Source organism: Xenopus tropicalis, chromosome 3 (genome assembly GCF_000004195.4).
Source record: "Xenopus tropicalis strain Nigerian chromosome 3, UCB_Xtro_10.0, whole genome shotgun sequence".
In the NCBI taxonomy this organism is placed as follows: domain Eukaryota; kingdom Metazoa; phylum Chordata; class Amphibia; order Anura; family Pipidae; genus Xenopus; species Xenopus tropicalis.
The window spans coordinates 39,672,302-39,698,311 of record NC_030679.2 but is presented as its reverse complement, the minus strand read 5'-3'; the positions used below and the strand labels follow the sequence as shown (position 1 = coordinate 39,698,311).

Sequence of the window (26,010 nt, the reverse complement as noted above, 5' to 3'; positions counted from 1 at the left end):
CCCAAAAATACTAAAAAGTAGGATGAATAACTTTTTTTCTTCTAAAAAATGTTTCATTATTCCAAATGACTTACTATACGGCAGCACTGGCAAACAGAGAGCCTTCTGATGTTGAGCCTTTTGCTGTTGGGGCAATGTAGGATTGGTAACATCTGACACTTGCCCATGCCTGCTGTGTGATAAATGGAAACACTGTAGACACTATAAAACTACGAGAAAATACATGTTTTCCTGAATATACTATTGATAAAAGAAAATATATGCAGTTTGTGTTTGTTTATTTATTTATTTATTTATTTACATATTTACAAATCACGTTTTAATTACATCTCAGTTATACCCATCCTACACTTCAGTAATCCTATGCAGCAATGCTGTTGCTGTTGTTTTAAAAGAAAATGTACAGCTTAGAAAAGAGATTTCACCTATATTTTATTTTATTGAAAGCAAAAGTTCCATCACCAAATTATGTAGGTATTAAAACACTCATTTAAAATATTCCTGACAAAGAATACAGCGATTACTAAATATAAGGCAGAGGTCATTTTGGCTTCAGGTCCCCCATTAGCTTATAACAAGGGTAAAGATATAAGAAAACATGGAAGCAACAATCACTGTTCTATAGAGAAATCTTAGACAGTTAATACGGATTCATGCTCAGATTTTACACTAAGGGGCTGATTTACTAAGACACGAATTCGAATCCGAATTGGAAAAATTCCGACTGGAAAATGAACATTTTGCGACTTTTTCGTATTTTTTGTGATTTTGTCGGCGCCTTTACGACTTTTCGGAAATTGACGCGACTTTTTCGTTACCAATACGATTTGCGCAAAAAAACGCGAGTTTTTCGTAGCCATTACCATTCGCTCGTATCTTGTCGCGACTTTTTCGTATTGAGCGCTCGTAAGCGGCGGGCGAAACTTTCAGACTTAGCATGATTTTGGAAGCCTCCCATAGGACTCAATGGCACCCTGCAGCTCCAACCCGGCCCAAGGAAAGTCTCCCATAGGACTCAATGGCACTCTGCAGCTCCAACCTGGCCCAAGGAAAGTCTCCCATAGGGCTCAATGGCACTCTGCAGCTCCGGCCCAAGGAAAGTCTCCCATAGGGCTCAATGGCACTCTGCAGCTCCAACCTGGCCCAAGGAAAGTCTCCCATAGGGCTCAATGGCACTCTGCAGCTCCAACCTGGCCCAAGGAAAGTCTCCCATAGGGCTCAATGGCACTCTGCAGCTCCGGCCCAAGGAAAGTCTCCCATAGGGCTCAATGGCACCCTGCAGCTCCAACCCGGCCCAAGAAAAGTCACCATACTGAAGCTTCAATGAATCCGAACGCTACGAAAAAATCGCAACATTTTGCGCAACTTTCGGAATGGCTACGAAAAAGGCGTGACTTTTCGCGCAAGTTTTAACACTACGAAAAAATCACCCAATTTTGTGCAACATTCGGAATGGCAACGAAAAAGTCGCGATAATTTTCCGAAAAATCGCCAAATACCGATCATTACGAAAAAAACGCAATCGGACGCATTCGGCCCGTTCGTGGGTAAGTAAATGTGCCCCTAAGTATCCTTCAGACTCAAGGCTCTCTAATTGGTGGAAATTACTGGACCACCAGACTTTGCAATATGGCATTTTCCCTAAATATATATTGAAACTGCTAATCTGTCGGTGCCACGTCAGGCCTCCTATATCTCACAGCAGCCGCAAAGTCTGCTTCCTCCATAGTTGCATCCAAGCAATATGGTAGTATTAGGGAACACATAGGCCATTCCCTATAGTGCATTGTTAAATTAAATAATTACCTAGTTAACCTGATTCTCTGCCGTGTTATAATAAAATATAAAATGTTTTGTAACTCAAGGTAAATAATAAGGCTAATTGCACACAGAGCAAGTTGACCGCCACTGCCTTTGGGTGGATAAGAGCTGCCCATCTCATCCTGTAAACACTTCCCACAGTAATCTATGCCAAACAAAGAACCTGAAGCATATGACAGAATTAATATTGCTAATATTGATAACTCACTGGTGAGGTTGGCCTCCAAGTTTAAGAACTTCAGCTCTAGAAGGTGATGTCCCACATAGGGCTCTTTATCCCTATTAATGCCTTTGTATTCCTAGGCATGCTCCTGACGTCACCCAAGCATACATGTTTTCCATTACGTGATATGACTTCCATAATCTTTATATATTTTCTATACAGGGATAAAAAGGAATTGGAACAGGGCTGAGTACTTTTGGGAGACCTCTGATATTTTCGACAGGGGCAGTTTTAGAGTAATATAAACATAGCACTTGCCTATGGCTCTTATCCTGAGGGGCACTTAGTCTGAAATAAACATCCCTGCCGTGTCCTGATGTTTGCATCAAGTAGTCTCATCTGTGACTTTCCAGCTGTTCTTTAACTACTGCTCCCAGGATCCAAAGAAAAGCCAATGGCTATTGGAAAGATCTGGAAGTTATAGTTCAGTAACTACATTTCCCTAGGGCCCTACTTACGTAACTCTGGTAAGGTCAGCCCTTCTATTGCTATGTCATAATAAATAAAGTGAATAATATCATGGCAACACAATCGTTTTTCAAGCACTCTGGGTACAAACTGCGGCTGATTTATATCTTTGCTGAAAGATTACTCTTTTCTCCGCAGGAAATAAAAATCTGAAAATCCTGTCCAGGTTCCTTGTCTAGTGGGGACTGGAAAATGCTACAGAATTATCTGCTTACAGTTACCCCTCTATAACTGTGGAAAGTACTCGCATATCAGCTTTATGTGTCTTGCTATTACGTTGTAGTTTTCAATTTCATTAGGTTTCAGTGGGATGTGACCAAGGAATAATGACACGGCAGAGAGCAATTTTATGTCAGGATTAATGGGCTTAATAAAATTTGGGCTCATAAAAAAAGAAACTCTAAAATAAGGGTGTGGCAATGAGTCATCCTATCTATGGTCCTGAACAGGCATAATAAACCTCTCAACAAACTATATATATATATATATATATATATATATATTTTTTTTTTTTTTTTTTTTTTTTGGGGGGGAATTGCAAAATATGCTACTCACGGATCTATTCCAAAACAGTTTGTCTAGGATTGTCTGATCGTTCTCAGGCTTCCAAGGTTAGGGGGCTTATATTCTATAGGGGTCCCAAAACAGTGGTTGGTTGTATAGCTTGTAAATATGGGAGTTCCAGAATTACTTAGATATGATAGGAAGTTAGCATTGCTGCCTGTCAGCACTGGGGTTCTAAAAGCCATGGTGCTATAAGGAGTTTGTATTAGAGTTGCCACCTTTCAGTTTGTGGAACTTCGGGCAGGTGGCGGGTGGTGACATAACATAGTAAAATAGTAAGTTAGGTTAAAAAAAGACACACGTCCATAAAGACACACGTTCAAACTTTTCTAATATATAACCTGCCTAACTACTAGTTGATCCAGAGGAAGGCAAAAAACCCATCTGAAGCCTCTCTAATTTGCCGCAGAGGGGAAAAAATTCCTTCCTGACTCCAAGATGGCAATCGGACCAGTCCCTGGATCAACTTGTACTGTGAACCATCTTCCTTAACCCTGTATTTCTTCACTTGCCAAAACGCCATCCAACCCTTTCTTGAAGCTATATAATGTATCAGCCAGTACGATTCAGGGAGTGAATTCTGCAACTTCACAGCTCTCACAGTAAAAAAAAAAAAACCCTTTCTGAATGTTGGAATGGGTGCCCTTGTGTCAGCTGGAAGGACCTACTGACAAATAAAACATTAGAGAGGTTATTAAATGATTCCCCTTATATATTTATACATAGTTTTCATGTCTCCCTTAAGCTTCTCTTCTCCAGTATAAACAATTCCAACTTGGCCAGTCTTTCTTCATAACCAAGACTTCCATACCCTTTATCAGCTTAGTAATGTAATGACATTAGCTTTCCTCCAATCCATAGGCACCATACCAAATGAAAGTGAGTCTGAGAATATCAGAAATAAAGGCCATTGTACAACTGACCCTACCTCTCTCAGTACCCGAGGGTGTATTCCATCTGGCCCAGGTGCCTTGTTCACATTCATTTTAAGTAATGGGGGGCAAGACAGTGATGTCGTGCAGGACATTAAGGGGTGGGGCTATAATGTGGTGATCGGCAATTGCCTGATTGCCACCTGATTCAAGGAGAATCCTGTCTGGATTTTCTAACTTGGAATACCAGACAGGCAGCAACCCTAGTTTTTATTTGTGCAGGTTTTCTCTTGGTATTTCAGTTTCCATTCCCTGCCCCGCACATAACCACTTACTGTACATGGGGCAGGAATACATTTTGCCATAAATGGTGGCTAAAAAATCATGATTGATGTGTTCGTTTTTTTCACAATCCTGCCCTTTCAAGAGAATAAAAATCTTGGCACAAATGGCGAGATTCAGGTTTTAGAAATGAAAGAGATGGATAAGTTAGACTGTAAGCTCCACAGGGCCAGATACTGATGTGAATAATAAATGTATCTTTGCTGTGGAATACTTTGGAGATTTATAAATAAAGGATGATAATAATTTTGTCAAGAAAAAGTAACAATGCTCACTTGTTGATACAGAATCTATACAATAATAGGTCAAAATCAGCTATGACATATTAAAAAAGGTGTATAGCGACGTCAGCATATGCAAATATCAGCAATTCATTATGGCATAAAAGACACTTCTGTTCCCTCTATATCTTTATACTTCCTGTCAAACAGTGCCTTTTCCTTTCACCTTGATGAGTATGCAACCTTATATTCAGGGGAGAAAAATCTTTCAGACGATATTTTGGACAAAAAATGATGTGACTATCTGTGCTATAAAAAAAAAAAAGGAATGACAGAATATCTGCCATAAAACTGGCCGGGTAATAAGGATGAGGTGAAGAAAAGACATTTATTACTGAACCTGCCAGTGATCCTTTGCTCGACATGGTAAGTCTGTCCAGAACGACAAAATGAATGGATGAAAAAGATACACTGAAACTCTGACACAAAATATAATTTACCAAGGCAAAAAAAAAGTAGAAAAAAATCACTAAAGAAAGAGCAGGGCTGAAGATAGTATTCTATATCTCAAGTTCCATAAAGCAAATTTAAGAGGAGAGAATATCTTGCGGGTAATAGGCAGCACTCCATCTTTTCCTGCTTTCATTGGGCCCTCTTTTGCTGGCAACAGAAATTGCTGGTGATTTAGGGACAACAATGTCACTGCTGGAACTTTTTTGTTTGTACATTCTTCGGTTTTCCGTTGGCTTTATTGTGATGGAGATAGCTCGTTGCTGTTGATTCGAGATTTCTGCATTTCCTTCCACCTCAGTCAATAGCTGCTCATTCCTGCTAATGTGTTGTATCTGAGACCCCTGGCGTTTTAGTGGAGGGGGACTAAAATTCAAGAACCTCACTGTCTTCACCTGCTGAAAAAATATTGGTTATTCAATAAAAATATTATATATATATATATATATATATAAATAAACCAAGGGGAATTGGGTCATGCTTTTTCCCTAAATATAATTTTATTTTAGACATTTGCTGTAGTGTAGTGTAGATGATGCACTAATAAAAATACAATAACAGCAGGTACATGCCATGAGATGTGTACAGTAATATAGAAATAAGAGGTTGTTTACTGTCTTCTCCTCTTTCCACATTGCCCCAGGTCTTTGTGCTACCCATCAGAGCATAGAGACTAGCTGTTGCCCCAACAAATACAGCATTGACTGTGTTCATTAGTGCTTTATTTGTTGGGTAGTGTCAGGTTGCCACCTTTTAATGGTGGTCCTTCTGGACAGTTGGGTTATGTTGGGGGTGTGGTAATGATGTTTATGGGTGCGCTGGTAATATCAGGGGTGGGCTGGTGATAACAGAGGGCAAGGTTATGATCAGATCTGAACTGGGATTCAAAATAGGTCCTGGCATATTAATTACAAAGAGGCCCAAACAGCCCACCACCAGCCCAATAATTAGTTATTTGTTTACAACATTCCTTCTGGTATTTTCCAGAATTTGAAGATTGCCAGTCTGGGCCTGGTTATGATTCAGCATCCCTTGATTGGCCACACTGAGTGTCAATTAGTGCAGGGACAGATTTCTAGACAGGCAGTTTTGAACTGGATAATCTGTGTAAAAACCTGCCTGCCTGTTCAAAACTGGACAGGTGGCAACCATAGACTACCCCTACCAATCCCCTAACTTTTGTGTCATTCAGATGTGTTAAGGTGCAGCAAAGGGGCTCTGTCCTTACTGCATGCCTTATAGAATATGACACATCTGGTATTTGATAACATTTAAAAAATGTTTTCAGCAGAAAATATTTTGCCTTCACACAAAGGAATTAGTTTTCTAGTTAGTTTTAGGCTTCTAATTCCCAGAAGATAATAGTTTATAAAACATATAAGCCCCATATGTATAAAATAGACCTAATGCAAACCTGAACCAACAGATCTTGAAATGTCAAATGTAGCCATGAATAATCATTAGAAAATGTTCCAATGAATAAAATGCATACCTTGTCAGATGCGCTCTTAGGTGTATCTGGTTTCACTAGAATAGATGGTGGCCCGCTGGATGGGGATTTTACTGCTTGATCGCTTTTAGCAGAGGATTCATTAGTTTCTATGAAAACATAGCTGGCAGTAGAATATCTCCTGTAATCTTTTGCTCTGCCACCAGAAGATAGTGTATCGTAGGCTGACTGCGGTCTTGGACAGTTCTCAGCACTCGCGCCAACATTGGATTGGGAGGCATTATAAATAATTTGGATTGGCTGAGACTGAATGATGGCTGAAGAAGGTCGGTTAATGGGAGTCATGGGAAGGGCAGCGGAATTGCTCTGGGAATTCCTCTGAAGAGTTGAACCTGAAACAAAAATATAGAAATTAATTATGAGGCACACTTGGTTTATATATCATCTGTATTAGCTAGAAACTCTTCAGTAAATAAAGAGAACACCCAAATCAGACTGCACTACAATCTCCTTAAAGTTGTAGTACTGCATGTTGCAAGGTTGTTAAACACAATTGCTCTGTTTCATATTTATTTAGTAAGTGGCTTTTTATGTTATATATATGGCTTTTTGAATTCTATCTTTCAGTAGGCCAAATCATGTGAAACAAAACTAGTATCGACCTGGTATCCAGAATGTTTGGGACCAATGGGTTTTCTAGATAAAGGGTTCTTCTGTAATTTTGAACAATATACCAACAATTTCAAATTTAAATCTACTAAGTCTACTAAAACAAATTCTTTAAACATTAAATAAACTCAATAGGATTGTTTTGCCACCTACTGTATATAGATTCATGGCAGATTAGTTACCATAAAGCACAAGGTACCATTTTATCATTACATAAAAAAAAGGAAACAATTTTTAAAAATGTCAATTATTTGATTAAAATTGAGCTTTCTGGATGTTGGGTTTCTAGATAACAGATCCTATACCTGATATATGTTACCAAACCAAGAAAACGGCAAAGGCACAGATAGATTTTTGATCACACATTTTTGGGCAATAATTCAGAAGAAGGAGCTACCTATTGATGTCTCCTTCTCATTGATGGCAATCTCTCTACCATCTACTCTGTATGTCTAATTTATATGGCACCAAGGATTGTACAGAGAGCATTCCTCACATTGTATGTAGCACGTTACAGAAAGTGTTCCTCATTCAGCCAATTCCCTGCCCCAATGGGGCAAACAATCTAAGGTCTATTTCTCACCATATTGCCAATTAATATATTCCTTTTATCGTCAGTACCCAATACAGAACAAACACAAATATCAGTTTGCACTAGAGTGTTTACTATTGCTGTATTGTATTGTATATACTGTAAATATGTAATATATCTCATGGATATGATATAACAGATGCCAGACAGTGGCAGCATTACCATTCACTGCATCCATACATTTAATGCCTTAGGGGGAAGTAACCCCTAATGTATTCCATATATGTAAAACTTGGCGGGTCATTAGACGTTCTTTTCTCTGATACAGATAGACAAGACACTATCCTTAGCTCTGCCTAAGTCAGTCTGCCGTTCATTTCTTTCATAGCTATTAACATGCACACAAATAATAGTGGGTATTTAAATATCCATTTTAATAGGATTTTTTTTCTTTATAGTCTTTGAGCTATAAAAACAATTGAACCATTCTGTTTGGCCACTGGACACTGCAAATTTCTGAATCAGTCTATTTGAGCAAGAGAATTATGCCAGTGACTCACAGCATGAGTGTGTTGTCTGCAGCAGGACATAAAGTTGGGTTGAGAAACAAAAGAAACAATAATAACAATCATCCTTTACATACTATTGTACAATTTTAAATGGTCATATAAAGGCTTGAATCTTTCCACTTGTATGTCTTATGCCTTGTGTAGAGCAGACCTAATACACAGGGCCACACATGGTGTAACTACAGAGGAAGCAGACCCTGCGATTGCAGAAGGGGCCTAGGAGTGTAAAGGGCCCAGTAAGGCCCTAATTAATGAGCAATTTCAATATATCTTGGTGGAATAGGTCAATGTACCAATTATTAACATCTAGTTACGCCACTGCACAGAGCATAAAACTTTACTGTAATTCTGCTCTGCATCTGATGTGGCTTCTCAGCAAAGTGTGGGAACAGCTACATAGTACATGAGCCATGGTTAATAAAATACTGAATATGCTGAAACCCCACCTTCCTGCTTGCTTTCATTAAGCTTTCAATCCCATTATGATAAAGCCCATGACATTTACTCTGCAGGTGAAAATGACTGTTACCAGTTGAGCTGCAATGCACTCCAATGGCAGGCAGCGTAAGGCAGTGATACTTTTTGTTCCTACACATGTTCATTAAAGCATTTTAGCATTGGTTATTGTTCCCAATTTATACTAGTTATCTACATATTTCTATTTAATAATATGAATACGAGGCCCTATAGTGTTCCTTAAAGGGATACTGTCATGATTTTATGGTGTACTTCTTATTTCTCAATTACACTGTTTACATAGCAAATAATTCACTCTACCACTTTTTATTCTTTATTTTATTCTTGAACAAACAAATGTATTTTTTTAGCTGTAATATTGGTGTGTAGGCGCCATCTTAGTGCCTTGTGCCTGAGTCTGAGCTTTCAGAAGGAGCCAGCGCTACACATTAGAACTGCTTTCATGTAACCTATTGTTTCTCCTACTCCCATGTAACTGGAGGAGTCCCAAGCCGGACTTGGATTTCTTACTATTGAGTGTTATTCTGATACCTACTGGGAGCTGCTATCTTGTTCCCTTTCCGTTGTTCTGATCGGCTGCTGGGAGGGGGTGATATCACTTCAAGTTACAGCTCAGCAGTAAAGTGTGACTGAAGTTTTTCAGAGCACAAGTCACATGACTGTGGCACCCTGGGAATTCAAGAATATGACTAGCCCCATGTGAAATTTCAAAGTTAAATATAAAAAATGAATGAACAAACATAAATAATGGTATATTTTTATTTCTTTATATGAACTTATCTATTTCTGTGGAATGCAATGAAAATCATAGATTTTCTAATTCATAAGTGATTAAAATAACATCCCTTTAACCTCAAGCTCTCAAGTTATCCCTTCATTCCAACTTAGTTTGCCTGCCATTAGAAAAGTGTTAATTCAGTTGTTGTTTTACCATGTCATGTTTTACCCCTTCAATTTAGCACAAAGGGAAATCATTTAGCCTGGAAGATTATGCTACCAGTACAAAGAGGTTATTTCATTTTTTTTTCTTCTAGGTTCACATTAATTGTACACAGTAGATTTTTTTTCTGGGCTATAAAAGTAATTAAACATTTATTATATTCTACAAAACAGTCATGAACTGACACGGCAATAAACCTGTTAAATAATGTACTTCTTAACTCATTCCCAAACCTATTCAAGGCCTGGGAAAGTCTCACCAAAATATGCAATTTAAAGCTGGATCCTAATAACTTATTTCACGATGGGAAAAAGGCAAGACCTTCCCAGTCAATGAGAAGAACTGAAAGTTAGCATTTCTGTATTAGTTTATATACTGTATGTAGTATTAAGGTAAAATAATAGTCTAAATATCCATAATTCCTCTTAAAAAATGGAGAGGCCAATGACCTTTCTTGTAAGAGTCCATCATCTGGATGATAAAATAATTAGGAGATAGCACTCCAGTACATGCTTAAATGCATTTACTGCACAAACAGGGGTAAAGTGAAGCAAAGCTTTAAGCTACTAATGCTATTTATCAAGCTTGATATATTAAAGTGCTATCTTCAGGATTACCTTGAGATAAGAGTAGTGTTTGGGGACACTGTTTGACGTGCAACGGAAGATTAATAGTATCAGTGATTGTGCTATACTAACCTTGTGAGAATATAGATGATAAGCCAACCTTTATATATTTTATATGAACAATAACCTTAATAATAGCTCAGTTAGTAAATCCCTGCTAAATCTCCAAATTTCAAATGTTTAAATGTTCTATTTCTCTACAGTCTGGTTAAAGCCCTCCCAGATGTACAAATAGATGCACACAAGAAAAAAATGACAAAAGGTACTTTTGAAGCAATGAAATGTATCTAAACATTTAAAAGCAGTGACTGTTTTAGAAAATATGAATGTTTTAGAAAACATTAGATTCTTTGACTTTGTATAAGCTGCCACTGATTAAAATAGAGCAGCCTCATTGTACGTTATCAAAGGCAGAAGAAAATAAAAGCTAACATGGGAATATGGCATATGATAAAAGCACAATAGTGGTTAATACAGAATGTAGGAAGGTTCACAATTCTAAATAAAGTAAAGTCAAAGAACTGGGGGGGTTACAATAACTAAACTAAATCACACTATATAATATACTACATAACTAAAGAGCAGATCAAGTGCTCCTGTTTTCAAGAAAGAAGGGGATCTGCTGGTCTTCATGTTATATTCTATTATAGCACCATGCCAAATAAACTTGTTACAACTTACTAGATCAATGGCCTAGTTTCAACATACTATTCCCCTGCTCAACTTGGATTTTAGCATCAAGAATATCAGACCCCATTTGATTTTCTATCCTGTTCTTGCAATTTGGTTAGAACTCATTTTTAATGATTAACACACCAGTTTAAAATGGGATTCAGAGAGTGACATGTAATCATATTTCATGGCCATGTTATTGTAAAGAGGTAAATGGGCAGTTGGTAAGAATGGAGTTGTGGTCTGATATATCTCCTCCTGGTACCTGTATATGGATCATATAGCGGCTGGGCTCTGTGGGTCTCCAGACCTCAGCCAAAACTGTAGGTGTATTGGAGCTAAGAGTTAAGAATGCCTTAACTGAGTAAGAGAAATGATTAAGCAATAGATAAATACAAATATAATTTCAACTTGAAAATTTGTGACAGTACTGTTTTTTTTACAGTTTGTTTATTTATGCCTATTATTAGGAATGTAGTAATTCCCCGACAAATTGCTCACTGAATTTAAGATTGCTACTCTGGTTGCAGCTTAGTTTTATTAGGGGTGGAGGGGTGATTGATGGTAACAGTGATGGCAAAATAAATTCATGAGGTTGCCTATAAATACTGTTAATATTTAGACCCAGGGTGGAGAAAGACTCAGACTTTTGTGCAGCTAAGTGGAACTTAAATAGCCTTCTCTGAATCCTGATTTGTTATGACAGTGCTATAGCATATGTAAGTTCTACAAGCACACATGGGATTATCCACCCTTATCACACATCAGCACTTAAAAGTTAAAAATAACTCTTGATTTATGCATTCAAACTATTAACGTTAACTGTATTCCTGTTCAATAACAGTCTGAAAAAGGCAACAGGGGTTGTACTACTGCAAGTCCCACAGCTAATAGACTCGTGTTCATATCAATCTTGACTGCACGAGTTCCTATGCAGCTGTATGAATAGCAGAGTATACCTTAACATAGGCATCATGCCGAAGGGCACGAGAGTCGGTTGAGCCTGAAAAGAACAAAGGCTTTAATGAAACTGCAAAATGTTTGGCTACCAAGTCAGTTCTCTGTAGTTAAACAAAAGTGGAGCAAAAGTTCAAGACCAGCCTACACCTTGCATATCTTCTTTACAATTTGTGGGTGGTACAGGTATAGGATCCATTATTCAGAAAGCTCAGAATTATGAGACGGCCATCTCCCATAAATTACTTTCCTTTTTCCCTTTTCTCTGTAATAATAAAACAGTACATTGTACTTGATCCCAACTAAGATATAATGAATCCTTATTGGAGTCAAAACAATCCTATTGGGTTTATTTAACATTTAAATGATTTTTTAGAAGACTTAAGGTTTGAAGATCCAAATTACAAAATGACCCCTTATTCAGAAAACCCTGAAAAATGGATAACAGATAAGGGCAGTGGGTGTACCAATACCAAATCAACATTAAAACTTGCTACGAGGAGTCTCTGGGATCAATGCCTATAATAGCGGGGGCATAATTAAAGGGATTGTAAATTTTCACAAATCAGATGGCAGTCTCATTGGAGAATTCCTTTGCATTTGAATTGGGCCCCTGGCCCTGAAGAGCTAATGAGGAGTTTTATTGCGTAATATTGCTTTAAGCATACAGCCCTGCTGTTGCTGCACTATAGATATACTGTATGTATGCTCGAACAATTTATAAAATGTTGCTTTGTGCTGTAATCTATAGTCCATAAAAATTTGGGTAGCATTTGGTTAACCAAACAGTGTTTACATCCTATAACGAATTCTAAATAGCACTCAGGCTAAAGTAATTCTGTTATACTAAATACACAGAAACATGTATATATATATATATATAGCCATTGTTAACAATATAAAAACCGTGTTCACATACATTTATTACATTACTGGAATATCGAACCAATTACTTATTAATTCCTTCAAAGGTATGTATGTTTTTGACTCCCCAAAATAATTTGGCCCCCAAAACAATCTGAGGTTATGCACTAGGAGGTATGTGCTGTACACAGTTCTTAAAACAACTTCACTCAAGCCAATACCCTTGATGGGGCAGCCTAGCAGGGATCCTGTTGCAGCCAATAGTACTCTACAATTTGTACAAAGAAGGAACAGGTTCATCAAACAACAGTAAATACTTCAATATTCCCATAAAGACATACTAACCAGGTCATCGGCCACTCAAAATATTTAAACTGTCTCAATATCAGGACCACATCTAATTCTACTGTTGCAGTTTTAAGCTGGCTATACACTGTAAGATTTGCTTTTTGGTGAGGTTGATTATTCCACTGATATGGCCACCTAAGGTGGGTGATATCGGAGTAATTCGATTGTATGGCCCTTGGGATGGGATTAGGGGCAGTTGGAGTGAGGAACACAATGTGCTGATGTGGTCCCCGAACTGACTGGAAAATCAAATCTGCCTGATAAACATCTGTCCAATTTTTGGCCAGATATCAGTGGGTTGGCCTGTTGGAGATAAGCTGCTGCATTTGTCTGAAGGACTCGAATTGGCATCTTAAATCTGCCCGTGTATGGCTCCCTTAAGAGAGAAATCTACAGGATATGAACTGTCACATACATTTTCTGAGAATATTGCTGTTCCTCCTGAGGGTTACCACTGCTGAAGGCATGCTCTGTTTCATTGGTTCGACCACAGCAGTTGGTACAAAAGGTCGGACGGGGCGGGTGAATCCATTTTCAGACATGCTGCCTTGTGAAGAAACCGAAGCACTGCTTGATATCCATTTAGTGCTATTTGCTGACACTCTATGATCAGAGTAGTTGGATGATTTCCTACAGAAAGGAGCAAAGCACAGTTATCAGTTAATAGTGGCAGCACTACAAACAACATATATCTGGAATGTTGCTTCTATAAAGCAAACTGTTTGCCATGAAGGTACAACCTGGGGCAGGTCTGGACAGGGATTCCAAATTGGCCCTGGCTTTCCAAGTACACAGAGGTTCAAACAGCCCCCCAGCAACCCACTACAAAGTGACTGGCTATGGCATCTTACAGCTGCCCCACTGGCATTTGCCAGAATCCATAGATCTCCATTTTGGGTCTGACCTATGGCTAGTACTGGACTACAAATCCCAAAAGCCTTGTGTAATAAGTTCTTACATGGTGCTTTGATGACAATTTTCCCCTCTGAGTTACGGAATATGTGGCTCCCTTCAAGCTTTGGCTCTTAGGCTTGTTGAGACGCTCACTTATGACAGGTACGTTCTGTATAAAGGGACACGTTAAATCCCCCAGTGTCCCCTATAAAGACAACCCAAGGCAGGTGAGGTAGGAGATTAAAGTATATAAATATGCTATATATGTGAAGTATAAAATATGCCATCTTATAAAATCACAAGGACCTGACATGACAGTGCTGACTAGCTAAGCCCCCACATGCACTTTGCTGTTTGTACAGCTGTAACCACAGAGTAGTGGTAAAATGGGTGTGATATACTGAGATAAGGTATGCCATCCTCTATAAAAGGCTCAGACTTTCAGGGTCTCACTTGAAGCTGTTAGTGACACATTTCAGTTGTTCTGTGTTGCTGAAAGCTTCCACAAGACTCTGTAATTGATTAATGAATAAAGCATCAATTATGCTGAGAACCTTGTCTCAGAGTCTTGTTCTATAATAAGGTTCTGGAAAATTAAAATTTACCAACAGGCTCAAGCACCCAGACCACATACCTTTTGTACTTCCTAGCAGTATGATATTTTAAGAGTATTAAAAGTCAGGAAGTTTGCACCAGGTCTAGTAACCCGTGGCAACATGTTAGGATTTTAAGCAGGAGACTAATACCTGCTACTTGGTGTGTACTACTGATTTAAATGCAAATTTTGCTACTTTTATTGCACAACCCCATCATGCACAACCATGCAAATACATTTTTACAGGTTTGTAATAGATGCATAGAAATGACAATATGTGCCGCTTGGAAGCATCAAATTCCAGTGCAACTGCATTAGTTAGTAATTATTAGACTGCAACCTCCCTTTTAAGGTGAAGAATGTATCTCTCCCAAATCCAAAAGGGTAGATTTTCATATCAATGCATGATGTCCATCTCTGTTGGATGGATACATTTCTAGAATATTTTTTATGAAGTGAATACATTTATACAGTAAGTACTGTATACATTGATGTGTATTAAGGCACAAGCAATTACTGTATATATCTTTAAACTTCAATATTCTCTTAAATGCTTCTAGTGACTTACAAAGTCATATCAGACCATAAACATGTAAGGTTTCTGCTACACTGAGTTCTAAACTTACTATTTACCTAATTGGAGAGAGATTAGCCAGACTTGAGGCCAATGCCCAGACCACACAGCAAATCCCACTGCCCAGTTAGAGGTATATTTATGCATTTTAATTAACTGAATATGGCTGTATGCATTGCTGAATGCACAAACACAGCACTATTCCCTGCAGCCTACTACAGTTACAGGCCAGTGTTCCATAAATCAACCTAAACTACACCATGCGGTACAATACACGTTTCATACTCTTGTTATATGTGGCTTCCAAGAGAAGATGATTTATAGCTTAATAATACAGCTATACTCTGGCAACCTACCATACCGATCCATTTCATAACCAGGCACATTGCTAGAAAAAAAAAAAACCCCTCCAGGATAATCATCTTCAGCAGTAACACTATGCTTCCTATCCCATTTCCATTTATGTGCTCTTCTACTTAGAGTTTATTGTTATAGCTGGGGGGCTTCTAGACTGCAAAAATGCAGCCATAGGCACAGAAACACTCATTTATATTCAAGCACAGATAGCGTTTCAACATTAAAGTCCATATTAATTTATGAAGCACATGAAGGGGGATGGATAGGCAGAACTACAGACATAGTTTCGGATTAGACATGGATACCTTTTAGGCTAAATGACATTTTGTACTTTTTCTTTTTAACACTACTATAGTCTGATAAAATTCTCCGCTGCCCAAAATAATACATATAATGCAAATGTAAACTTTTTATGCATTAAAAACTCACATTTTGACAAATCTGTCCCTTGGCAGGGATATTTATCTGATTAAAGATTAATCTGGCCAAAATGCCCCCCTCAAAATGTTTAAATGAACTCATTTTATAAACATTAGGTAAGAATAACGTGTATCACGTGTATTTGTGTCACTTTTCCCTTGACTGCTCACTGCCGTTTTTACATCTTTACAAAGTCCACAAATATATATTATGAAAATTGCATCACTCCCCTTCAATAGTAATAAAATCTCCTTTATTTCATATATGGCACAGAAGCGCCATATGTGCCATATGTGAAATAAAGGTGGTATTATTGCTATTGAAGGGGAGTGCTGCAATTTTCATAACATATACTTCCAAGGTATGTGACAGTGAACACATTTTGCTGCTTGCACCCCTTATTGAAAGGACTGTTGCACCTTATATGTGTGCTCATATAACGATTGAATTTACAAAGTCTCCAAACTCAGTTTGTATGATAAGATATAGTGGGATTATGATGTAGTATGTATGAAGTGGTCAATGGGGTTGCAGTAGATGTAAGCTACTTGGATTTTGCCATAGTTTTTGATTCAGTGTTGTATAAATGTTTGCTTTAGAAACAAAGGTCTGTGATTTTTGGTACAGGTATAGGATCTATTATCCAGAATGCTTGGAACCTGGGTTTTTACGGATAAGGTATCTTTTCATAATTTGGATCTCAAAATGATTTTTTAAATGTTTTATTCTTACAGAGCTTTCTGGATAAGGAATCCCCATAACTGTAACACCGTTAGAACAGACACGATAAAGGATTAACTAGGATCATGTAACAAAGAGTATGATACTATTAGGGCAGTGGTACACAGGGAGATTAGTCGCCCTGCAACAAATCTTTGATGTCACGGGCGACTAATCTCCCCGCAATGCCGTTCCACCGTCTAGAATGTAAATCACCGGTGGGATGGCATACGCGGCTCTGTGATGTCCTGCAGTCGCCCAAAGTTGTCTTTGGAGGAAACTTTGAAGCGACTGCGGGACATCGTAGCAACGCGTATACCATCCCACCGGCAGTTTTCATTCTAGCCGGTGAGATGGCATTGTAGGGCGATTAGTCACCCGCGACAACGAAGCTTTGTCGCAGGGCGACTAATCTTCCCATGCGCCACTGCCCTTAGAGTGTTATTTTGGAGTCAGAAGGGATTGTTTCCCCTTCTGACCCACATTGGAGACAGCTTTTTGTGTTTATGGATTCCTCTGGGCCAACTACAGATTAGGTAGGATTTACATGGGTAAAAATTTGAACATGATGAGCTTATTCCTTTTTTCATCCTTAGCTACAATGTATGGTTACTTACAGCAGACACTATGCAAATTAAATGTGGACAATGTATATGTGAATTATGAATGTTAAATGTTGAATTATAAAATTTATTTTCCAAGCACAGGATTATTTTATCTGGAAGTGGAATAGGTAATGGAAGTCAACCCAGGCAAAGTGAGAGCAACATTCATCTTGCTAATGTTATCAAAATGGTAGCAGAGAACTTATGAGAGGCATTAATTTCCCAAAGCCAATTAGGATTTTGCAAATCAGTCAGACTATAACAGACTGGCTTGCTGATCTCAACACTTAATGACCCCTTGATTATTAGCATGAGAGTTAATTTCATTTATCGGTGTGGATATTAGTCTTTCATTGTGACGCATGCAGTTACTTATAAAACACCTGTATTATAAAATAGCTTGAATGTTGAATATACAGCTCCCACTGACTTCTATATTAGATTGCCAGGTTTTAGTTGGCAAATTTCTTTTATTCAAATTTTCAAGATCTACAAGTGATGAATAATGAAAATTTGAGTTTGGAGAAAGCAAATTCGAAAATATTACCGTATATACTCGAGTATAAGCCAAGTTTTTCAACACGAAAAATGTGCTGAGAAACGCAGCCTCGGCTTATACTCGAGTATATACGGCTGACACTGCTGACATTCGACGCGCTCTGACACTGCTGACATTCGCGCCCGTGAATATTATGAGTGTCAGCGTTAGTGCCGTTCGTGCGCCCCCGTCCGTGTAGTCAGAAGATAAAGGGGAGCAGTATGCGCGCACACTCCCCCCCATGCGCGCATGGCAGCAGTGTCATGAGTGTCAGCGTTAGTGGCATTCGTGCGCCCGTGAATACAGATGATACGGGAAGTAGTACGCGCGCACCCCCCCCCCCCGTGCGTGCATGTCAGCAGTGTCAGAGCGCACCGAATGTGCACGTGCGCATTAGTGGAGTTCGTGCGCCCCCCGCTTGTGAATTGAGCCGGCCCCCACCGGCGTCTTCCGTCACACCTGCCAGCTGAGAGACGAGACGCAGCGGGGAGCAGTACGGGGAGCAGTATGGGGAGCGGTATGGGGAGCGGTACAGGCTTATACTCGAGTCAATACGTTTTTCCAGTTATCTTAGGTAAAATTAGGTACCTCAGCTTATATTCGGATCGGCTTATACTCGAGTATATACGGTATATATGAAAATAGGTACAAAACTTGAATGCAAATTTGATTACATTTGCCATTTAATGTCCTGCAACAAACTCCTAAGACTCAGTTAACCTTGATATGAACCAACACTGAGTTGTGATTAGTTAAAGATTTAAGTTTCCAACCTGTATACAGGACTAACACAGTGGCTTGGAAAGAGTCCAATTTTTCCAGTAACTAGTGATACTCCTCGGAGCCAACCTTCCTGGAATTTCCCTAGGATACGGACTCCTTCCCCTCTCTGGAGGTCCATTTCCTCTGGGCCATTAGCCATGTATGGATGCAGAACAACACACCTGGTCAAAAAAAATTGAAGAACAGTAGTCTTTAACTAAAATGGTCAGTGTGATGATAAGATACAATTTGCCTAACATTTAGAATCTGGGGCCTATACATATATTAACAGTAGCAAAACCAACACACATACTGACATTTGTAACAGGGCAAAGAGGAATTTTACCCCAAAATAATTTGTATTTATTTTAATCCATAAAAACCCACTTACACCTTGTGTGCAAAGCCTAACGGGTTTCATGCTTACCCAGCACCCAGCATAAGCTCGGAGCGTTAGGCTTTGCACACAGGGTGTAAGTAGGTTTTAATGGATTGAAATAAATACAATTTTTTTTTACCTTATTACTTGTGCAAGAATATATATTAATTGGTAATTTTTTTCCTTTTATTGGTCACTAGAGGATATTCCTGCAAAGCTACATGATATAAGCTTACAATATATAATATACTGTATACTTCATGATTTCCCTGCAACTGGGTTTATTTGTCCTCTCTACTTACCAATCAGATGTTTGCTTTCAAAGAGCAAACCTTAAAATGCAGCCTATTAATTGGTTGCTGAGCATTACCTGACCTAGAGCAAATGTTGCACCTGTTAGTACATCCTTTTATTTAAAGCCAACTGTTGTTAGAGAGAAAAGGCATTGACAGAAACATAACTTTTATTTACTACATTTGTCCAGTTCTGAAAATAAGCACAATGCTCCGATTCCTTCCAATGCAGTTCAGACACTCCCTTAAGGTAGCATGAGTACTTACATGTTTGCCAAAATAGTCTGGTGAGAACTGGGAAGAGCCATAAATGGTGTTCCGTTGCTCTGTGTTCCAAATGTGGGATAGTAATTGGACGTATTCAGCTGCAAGTAATGCACAGACAGTGAGATTAAATATCTATAGTAACATTTTGTGATGCACATCAAGCACAAAAGAAAGCTTTTCAAATTCACTTATAGTTCTAATAGGTTAATGTAATTAAAGCCGGAAAGTGTGCCCAGATCAAGTAACCCATAGCAGCCATTCAGATGCCTGCTTTTAAGCAAGTGCCCAGTACCATGTTACCTGGTTTAGTAGACCAATAGCAAACTTTCAAATTACTTTATCCCCTTAATGCCAGTATCCTTTATCTGTTGTGTGGCTTCCTAACTCAGGAACTGTGGCATTGTGTTTCTCTAGGTGAGTTACAGAACCACAGTTCCCAACATCCTTCAACAGAGAGTGGCAATTGGAGCATACTATAGGCTGCTTTCTTAATGGAGCCATGTACTCCGGAGTATGCTATTCATGTTATTACTTTAACAATAGTGTTCTCTTTTGTTATTAAAATAAAAACTCAGAGGCTGGATAGCAGGTTATAGCTACGTTCCCATAGCTCCAATATGGAGCAGTACATTGTATTTTGAGTGATTCATAAACATGTATTTTAATGTCACACCTTACAAATCTAAACATATTTCAAATGTATGTTTTGGTTTTAACTGGCAGAGTGAGAGGTTTATAATCTTTTAATGTAATAACCTGCTTGGTAGTATAATAGTAGCAAAATGGGAAGTTGTGCTCACCGCTATAAACACCTATAATTATAAAGTAGGGTGGAATTAGGGCGTGACCAGGTAATTCAGTGCCAACAAACATCTGATTCCCTGCACTCATCCACACCACTATATTAAAAACAAAATGTACAATATACTATGAGAAACCTGTTGAGCCCACACCTGTAAACAAACAGACTGTCTGACTATATACTGAATTAAATTTAAAGATATCGCCACCACATAAAGTTTTGGAGCTATTTGCAAATGTAATTGCTATTGAAAGCAGTATCTATCTGCATCATCAGTGACATTTACATCTGCAGACAGCACATGTGCGCTGTAAAGTTCATGCAATGAAGAATGCAGGCTTACACAGGCAGGACTTACTCACTGATAAAAAGTTCTGCTTGGATTGAGCACTATTTCTAAACTAACACCCTTTTCTACCCCCTTACAAGATGAGTTCAGGACAGGAAAAAACTTGTGTCTCAAGCAGAATGCACAACTAGAGCTATATGTCTATGGAAACCAGCAGTGCCACCTCTTCATTGTCTGAGGGTATGTTTGGTTACCTGAGTTGAGAAAAACTGAGCATGCTCAGTTAGCCCAGAGCCAAAGTAAATTCTTGAGGGAGGGGCCTGAGTGGGTTAGAGGAGGAGAAGGAATCTCAAGTGATTAATATGATACTGCAGCCTTACTATTAACCTTTGAACAACAAAATTTGCAGCTATATAATACTGTATATTTAAAAAACTGCTTAGAATTATATTTGATTTAATTTTATGTAAAACCTGTATCTGGGTGGAATTGCAGTACTTTGATACTGACAATGTGCCAACGGTCTTCATTTTCCTCTGTTTATTTATTTAACACTCTTTTCGGCAGCTCTCTGGACTCCTTTGCACTATGCACCCACTGGTGCTCTTGAACTTGCTTGTCTGAATGTTGCATGAATACAGCACTACCGAATGCATTTATTATGATAATAATTATAAATAGTTAATCAAGAAAGAGCAGTAGACAGAAATATAAACTGGTTAATCCATTACGCTTAAATTTTTTAGCAGAGTTTATTAAACTGTCGGCAATAAAATAACAGAAGAAACTTTGCCTCTATGATTTTATCGCCCTACTGCTATAAACAAGTGATAAATGCAGCCACATTAATACCCCTATAACTTGAATTTTACGAAAGATTATGAGAGCAGACCCCAGGGTGTGCGCATTGGACACACAAGAACTTAAACTTCCAAATAAGAATCACTAATGTGTATGCCAGAAACTCTTCCACCTCATTTCTTCATAGGGATGTATTAATCTTCCACTAGAATGCTTAGACTGCTGCGAAGTGAACTGATAAGGGAATCCCTTAGTGTGGGATAACTGTGGGATACATGAATGTATTCCCTAAGTCAGGGGTCCCCAACAGCCGGACCAGTGCCGGGCCGTGGACAGCTCGGCACTGGGCCGCCGGCTTTCCAACATAGCGCAAAGGGTCGCGCAACTACAGACAAGATATAGGCGTGCCGCACACGTAAAGGCGCGGACGAACATGGCGCAACAGAACGCGCCATAGAAAGGCGCAATGAATGCGTTGCGCCCATAGAGGGCCAAATAATCGCCTCAAATTCGCCCCGCGCTCCCCCCCCCGGTCCATGAAAAAATTTTACACATGGCAACCAGTCCTTGGTGCAGAAAAGGTTGGGGACCCCTAAGTGTTCTAAGTCCGGTCTAAAGTCATTAGGGTTAGATTTGGGGTGAAAGCCTAATTGCTGCCTCATATATTCTTGGAACAATGGCTAATAGTTACACCTATGTGTTTATATAACCTTGTTATGAGCTAATGGGGCTCTGACCAAAATCTGGACCTTAAAGAGGGGGCTTGAATCTAAAGCGACAGAAATCCTCCTGTAGATAAATGATACTTGCTCACAGACCACTGCAAGATCATAGCCATCAGACTCCTAAAATAGTGGCCAAAACTTAAAGTTTTTTTCTTTTTAAACTGAGTTACTGTATGTTTTGTAAGACAATATGCATGTATAGTACATAGAAAGCCACATAGGGCCCTATAATTACTGGTAATGTCAAGCAGCAGGACCTGTGCCGAATAGATACTAACAGCACACTAGGCTGTTTCTAGTGTTTTGTCACTCTATTCTATCTGTGGGTGGGGCCAAAATGCTAAAAATCAAATGAAAGGGAACCACTGCTATGCACTGGGTCCTATTCAGAGACAGGCAAGTATGCATAACTGCAGGTTTTAATGCAATTTCTCACTAGAAAGTTCCACTGTTCCTATTCATTTGAATGGAGGGAGATTTGTCCCTTCCACTGAATGAGGAAACACTGGGATAACAATTTGCCAGAAAGTGAAGTACCTTCTGCATATTCATGGAAAACCCAAATGACCGAATGCAGCTGTTTATTTACCATTTTACAATTTGAAATCTTTTCTGTAATCAGCATGGGATAGGAAACTATAGCCAGCACCCACAATTCATTTCTCCTGATAAATATGTTTAGTGTTTGAGCCCCCAGCTATATCTGCCAGAACTTGTTAACCTCTCCATATTGTGCCTAAAATGCTGCTATAAAAATGTACTTTCAGACATTTGATACTTGAATAGACTTAGGGGCAGATTTATCAAAATGTGATTTTATACTTAATACATAAAAACTCACCCATGTTCTATTCATTCCTATGAGATTTTTAGTTCACCATTTGATATATACGCTTCTAAAAATCACAAATAGTATATTTCATTGACTCAAAGAAAAAATTGCTTGCGTAACACATATTTTTCCATTTTTAGTATTTCCCCTATATATGGAAATAAGGGAAAAGTCCTGTACAAAGTGAACAAAGGTAGTAAGGGCTGTACCTTAGGCCACAATGTACACCTTCCTGTAAGGATTATGCTGTAGGTGGAGCTCAATGACAAACGAGTGGGCAAAGCTCCATGTGTCGGGCAGAAAAATCCCAGAAACAGATTTATTCTATAATGAATGTGACAAGGACAGCCTATAATAATTGATGGATCTTTTGTAGATGCCAAAGGTGACATTGCTTTCCCTCCATAAGCCATTGAGGGGTCAAATAATTATTTCCTCCACTGTATCTCTTTGAGCTAAGGCTTAGAAATCAGAGGGTTAAGCTTTTGTGATCAGCTGTACTAAATACCATTTGTCTACATCCAGCTTTCAGGCTTTTTAGGTTCAAGCCCCCTTTATAGTCCAAAATTTGGTCAGGGTTACCCTAAAGTTACAGATATATGAAAACACAGTTGTACAGTATTAGCCAACATAGTTCGAAAAATAACTGGGAGAACAAATAGATTTTCTCCTCAAATCTAACCATTCATGAAGATTATGCTTTTAGGAATATTAGGAAAGCAAATGGGCATTTTCTTTTTACAAATATTAACCTAGGGTTCCAGCCCTACATTTTGTGATCCATTGATCTACAGATTGATGTACAGCTATTCAAACTAAGTTTAAAAACAATCATCGTAATCTCATGAAAAGTGGATCAAAGAAAGGCCAACTAAGGAAGATATCTTTCCACCAATATGCTTAGTTTTCATTGAATCACTTGTGGAATCATTTGGGCTATGTTTGCAGTGAGTTGCTAGCCTTTGCCTGACAAGGTCTCTATGCAGTATCAGTGGAGTTCCAGCCCAATAGCAACTCACTATACTTGTTTATGGCTACTTTTCAGACTCATTCTTTTGCATTTTTACTGGTGTGATGCATTATTTGTGATTTGAACCTACAGATGGTGAATTTTACACACAGATGAAGCACTGCACTTTCTATTTTCCTAGATCACCTGGTGTATAAAGTTAATCTTCAACTCAAATAGAAGATGGGTGCAGCAGATTAAGCCAGCAGCCTAAATTATACACCTAGCGAACTGTTATCCATTAAACTATGCTTGACCTATATTAATTTAAAATAGCGAGCATGGACATGTATATCAGATGCATCAATAGCACCTTAGCTGACTATTTTTGCAGTAAAATGATCTTACATAATATTAGTATACTAAACTATTCTGCCCTACTAAAAGTATTAAATCAAAGTATTAAAGTCCAAATGTGTTGAATATCATAATATGGTGAAACTGCTTCTTCTTGATGACTGCACAGAGTAATTATAGGAAAAAGGTTTAAGATGGAGCCCAGAATCTCTCAAGCCCACCCAAGAATAGTATTATTAAGTATCTCACATGTTCTCCTTAAATTCCCTCACTTTGATAATAAATATATTTTAAAGATGATAGCTGCAGACCTATCAATACATGCTAACTAAAGTACATGACACAATTTTATCATGCACACATATACATTTTTCTTGGTATAGTAACAGAAAAAAATGTATTATTATTATTAAAGCCATGTCATAGTTTTAAATCCCAAGAAGCAAAGAGTTTAAGGCGTTGCTTCCTAATCTTTATTTACTTATAAGTTGTTTATGGTAGTAGCACAGCAAATTGTCTTGCTTCTGACAGGCTTTGAAGAAAACACCTTAGGGGCAAGGGCTCACCCACAAACACTATTAGCAATACTGGAACAGAAAACTGGCGGAACCTTAAAAGCTATTTGGCGACAAACATTCTCAGCAATATATCAGGGCAGTCCATGCCAAGATGTAAGAGAGATCTGTCATCCATAATATATCTGAACAAAGCTCAGGTTAGCTGGCAGAAAGCAGTTAAACTCTGTTTCCTGGAAATATTTAACAATTTATAAAATATGGTGACCTAAATATTATAGGGCTCATTTAGGTGCAAAGTTCACTGCAGTTTTTGGGCCAGGATACCAGGAAACTCCCGGTGGGCCCAGGTGTCAGTGGGCCCCCCTGCTCCTGACCATTTGGCCTGCTTCATAAGAAAGAAGAGAAATAGATGGAAGAATAGATGTTAGCATGTAAATAAAAGAAACTAGCAGAGGTTGGGTGAGGAAAGGAGGAAAAATAGTTCAGAGAGTGGGCCTATGGTCTAAGGTTTTCTGGTGGGCCCCTGGGGTCCCAGTCCCAATCCTGCAGCTAATGCCACCTTAAAGGTGCAAGTCATCCAGGGTTCCCAAATCACCCTACTTCAACTACTTCAAGAGAAAACCTGCAACTGGATGCAGATGTAATTTGGATGCCAAGCCCTGTAAATGCAAGGGCCCCAATCAGGCGCATCACCACCTCACAGCTGCAATTACACTGGAACTGTAAAAAACTACTGCACCCAATGATAAACACGCTTCTAAAAATCCCATAGGAATGAATAAAACGTGGGTGAATTTTTATGTATTAAGCTATAAACTCACATTTTCATAAATCTGCCCTTGTTGTTGATGTTGACGGTAGAAAGCAGCCATGAGCATGAGAGATGCAGATTTGATGTTGGTAGCCATGATCCATAAAAGAAGTGAATTATAACAAGGATAATGTCACCAGAAGCTGAGCAAAAGCCCAGAAGAACCTAAAGGTATTTTGCAAATCAGTGACTATTTATGAATGAACTTTATATCTGAGTCAAGAAAAATAGGCTGTTTTGGTATATTGCCAATAATTTTTCTCTTTCCTTTATTCCCACTTGAAGATCAGGTCCCTATACAGACGTTGTGACTTGATCAAGCAGAGTTTTAAAGTGAGATTGCTAACAAGTTAACAGACTCACAGCAAACTCTTTTGGCTATACATCTTATACCTTG

At 38.6% G+C, this 26,010-nt stretch overlaps 1 protein-coding gene across 2 annotated transcripts in view; it reads right to left on the bottom strand.

The window, feature by feature from the left end:
* Positions 1-4,880: 4,880 nt before the first annotated feature.
* sh3rf2 (SH3 domain containing ring finger 2) overlaps positions 4,881-26,010 on the bottom strand; it is a 71,038-nt gene continuing 49,908 nt past the window's right edge. The window contains exons 6-10 of one of the 2 annotated variants that reach the window (XM_031898815.1): positions 19,530-19,627; positions 18,602-18,772; positions 13,541-13,755; positions 6,514-6,863; positions 4,881-5,419 (exon numbers count right to left, since the gene is read on the bottom strand). In XM_031898815.1, coding sequence (XP_031754675.1) covers positions 5,099-5,419; positions 6,514-6,863; positions 13,541-13,755; positions 18,602-18,772; positions 19,530-19,627 — 1,155 coding nt within the window. In that variant the 3' untranslated portion in view covers positions 4,881-5,098. The remainder of the gene's footprint in view (positions 5,420-6,513; positions 6,864-13,540; positions 13,756-18,601; positions 18,773-19,529; positions 19,628-26,010) is intronic. The other variant, XM_002935265.4, reaches the window with a different exon arrangement.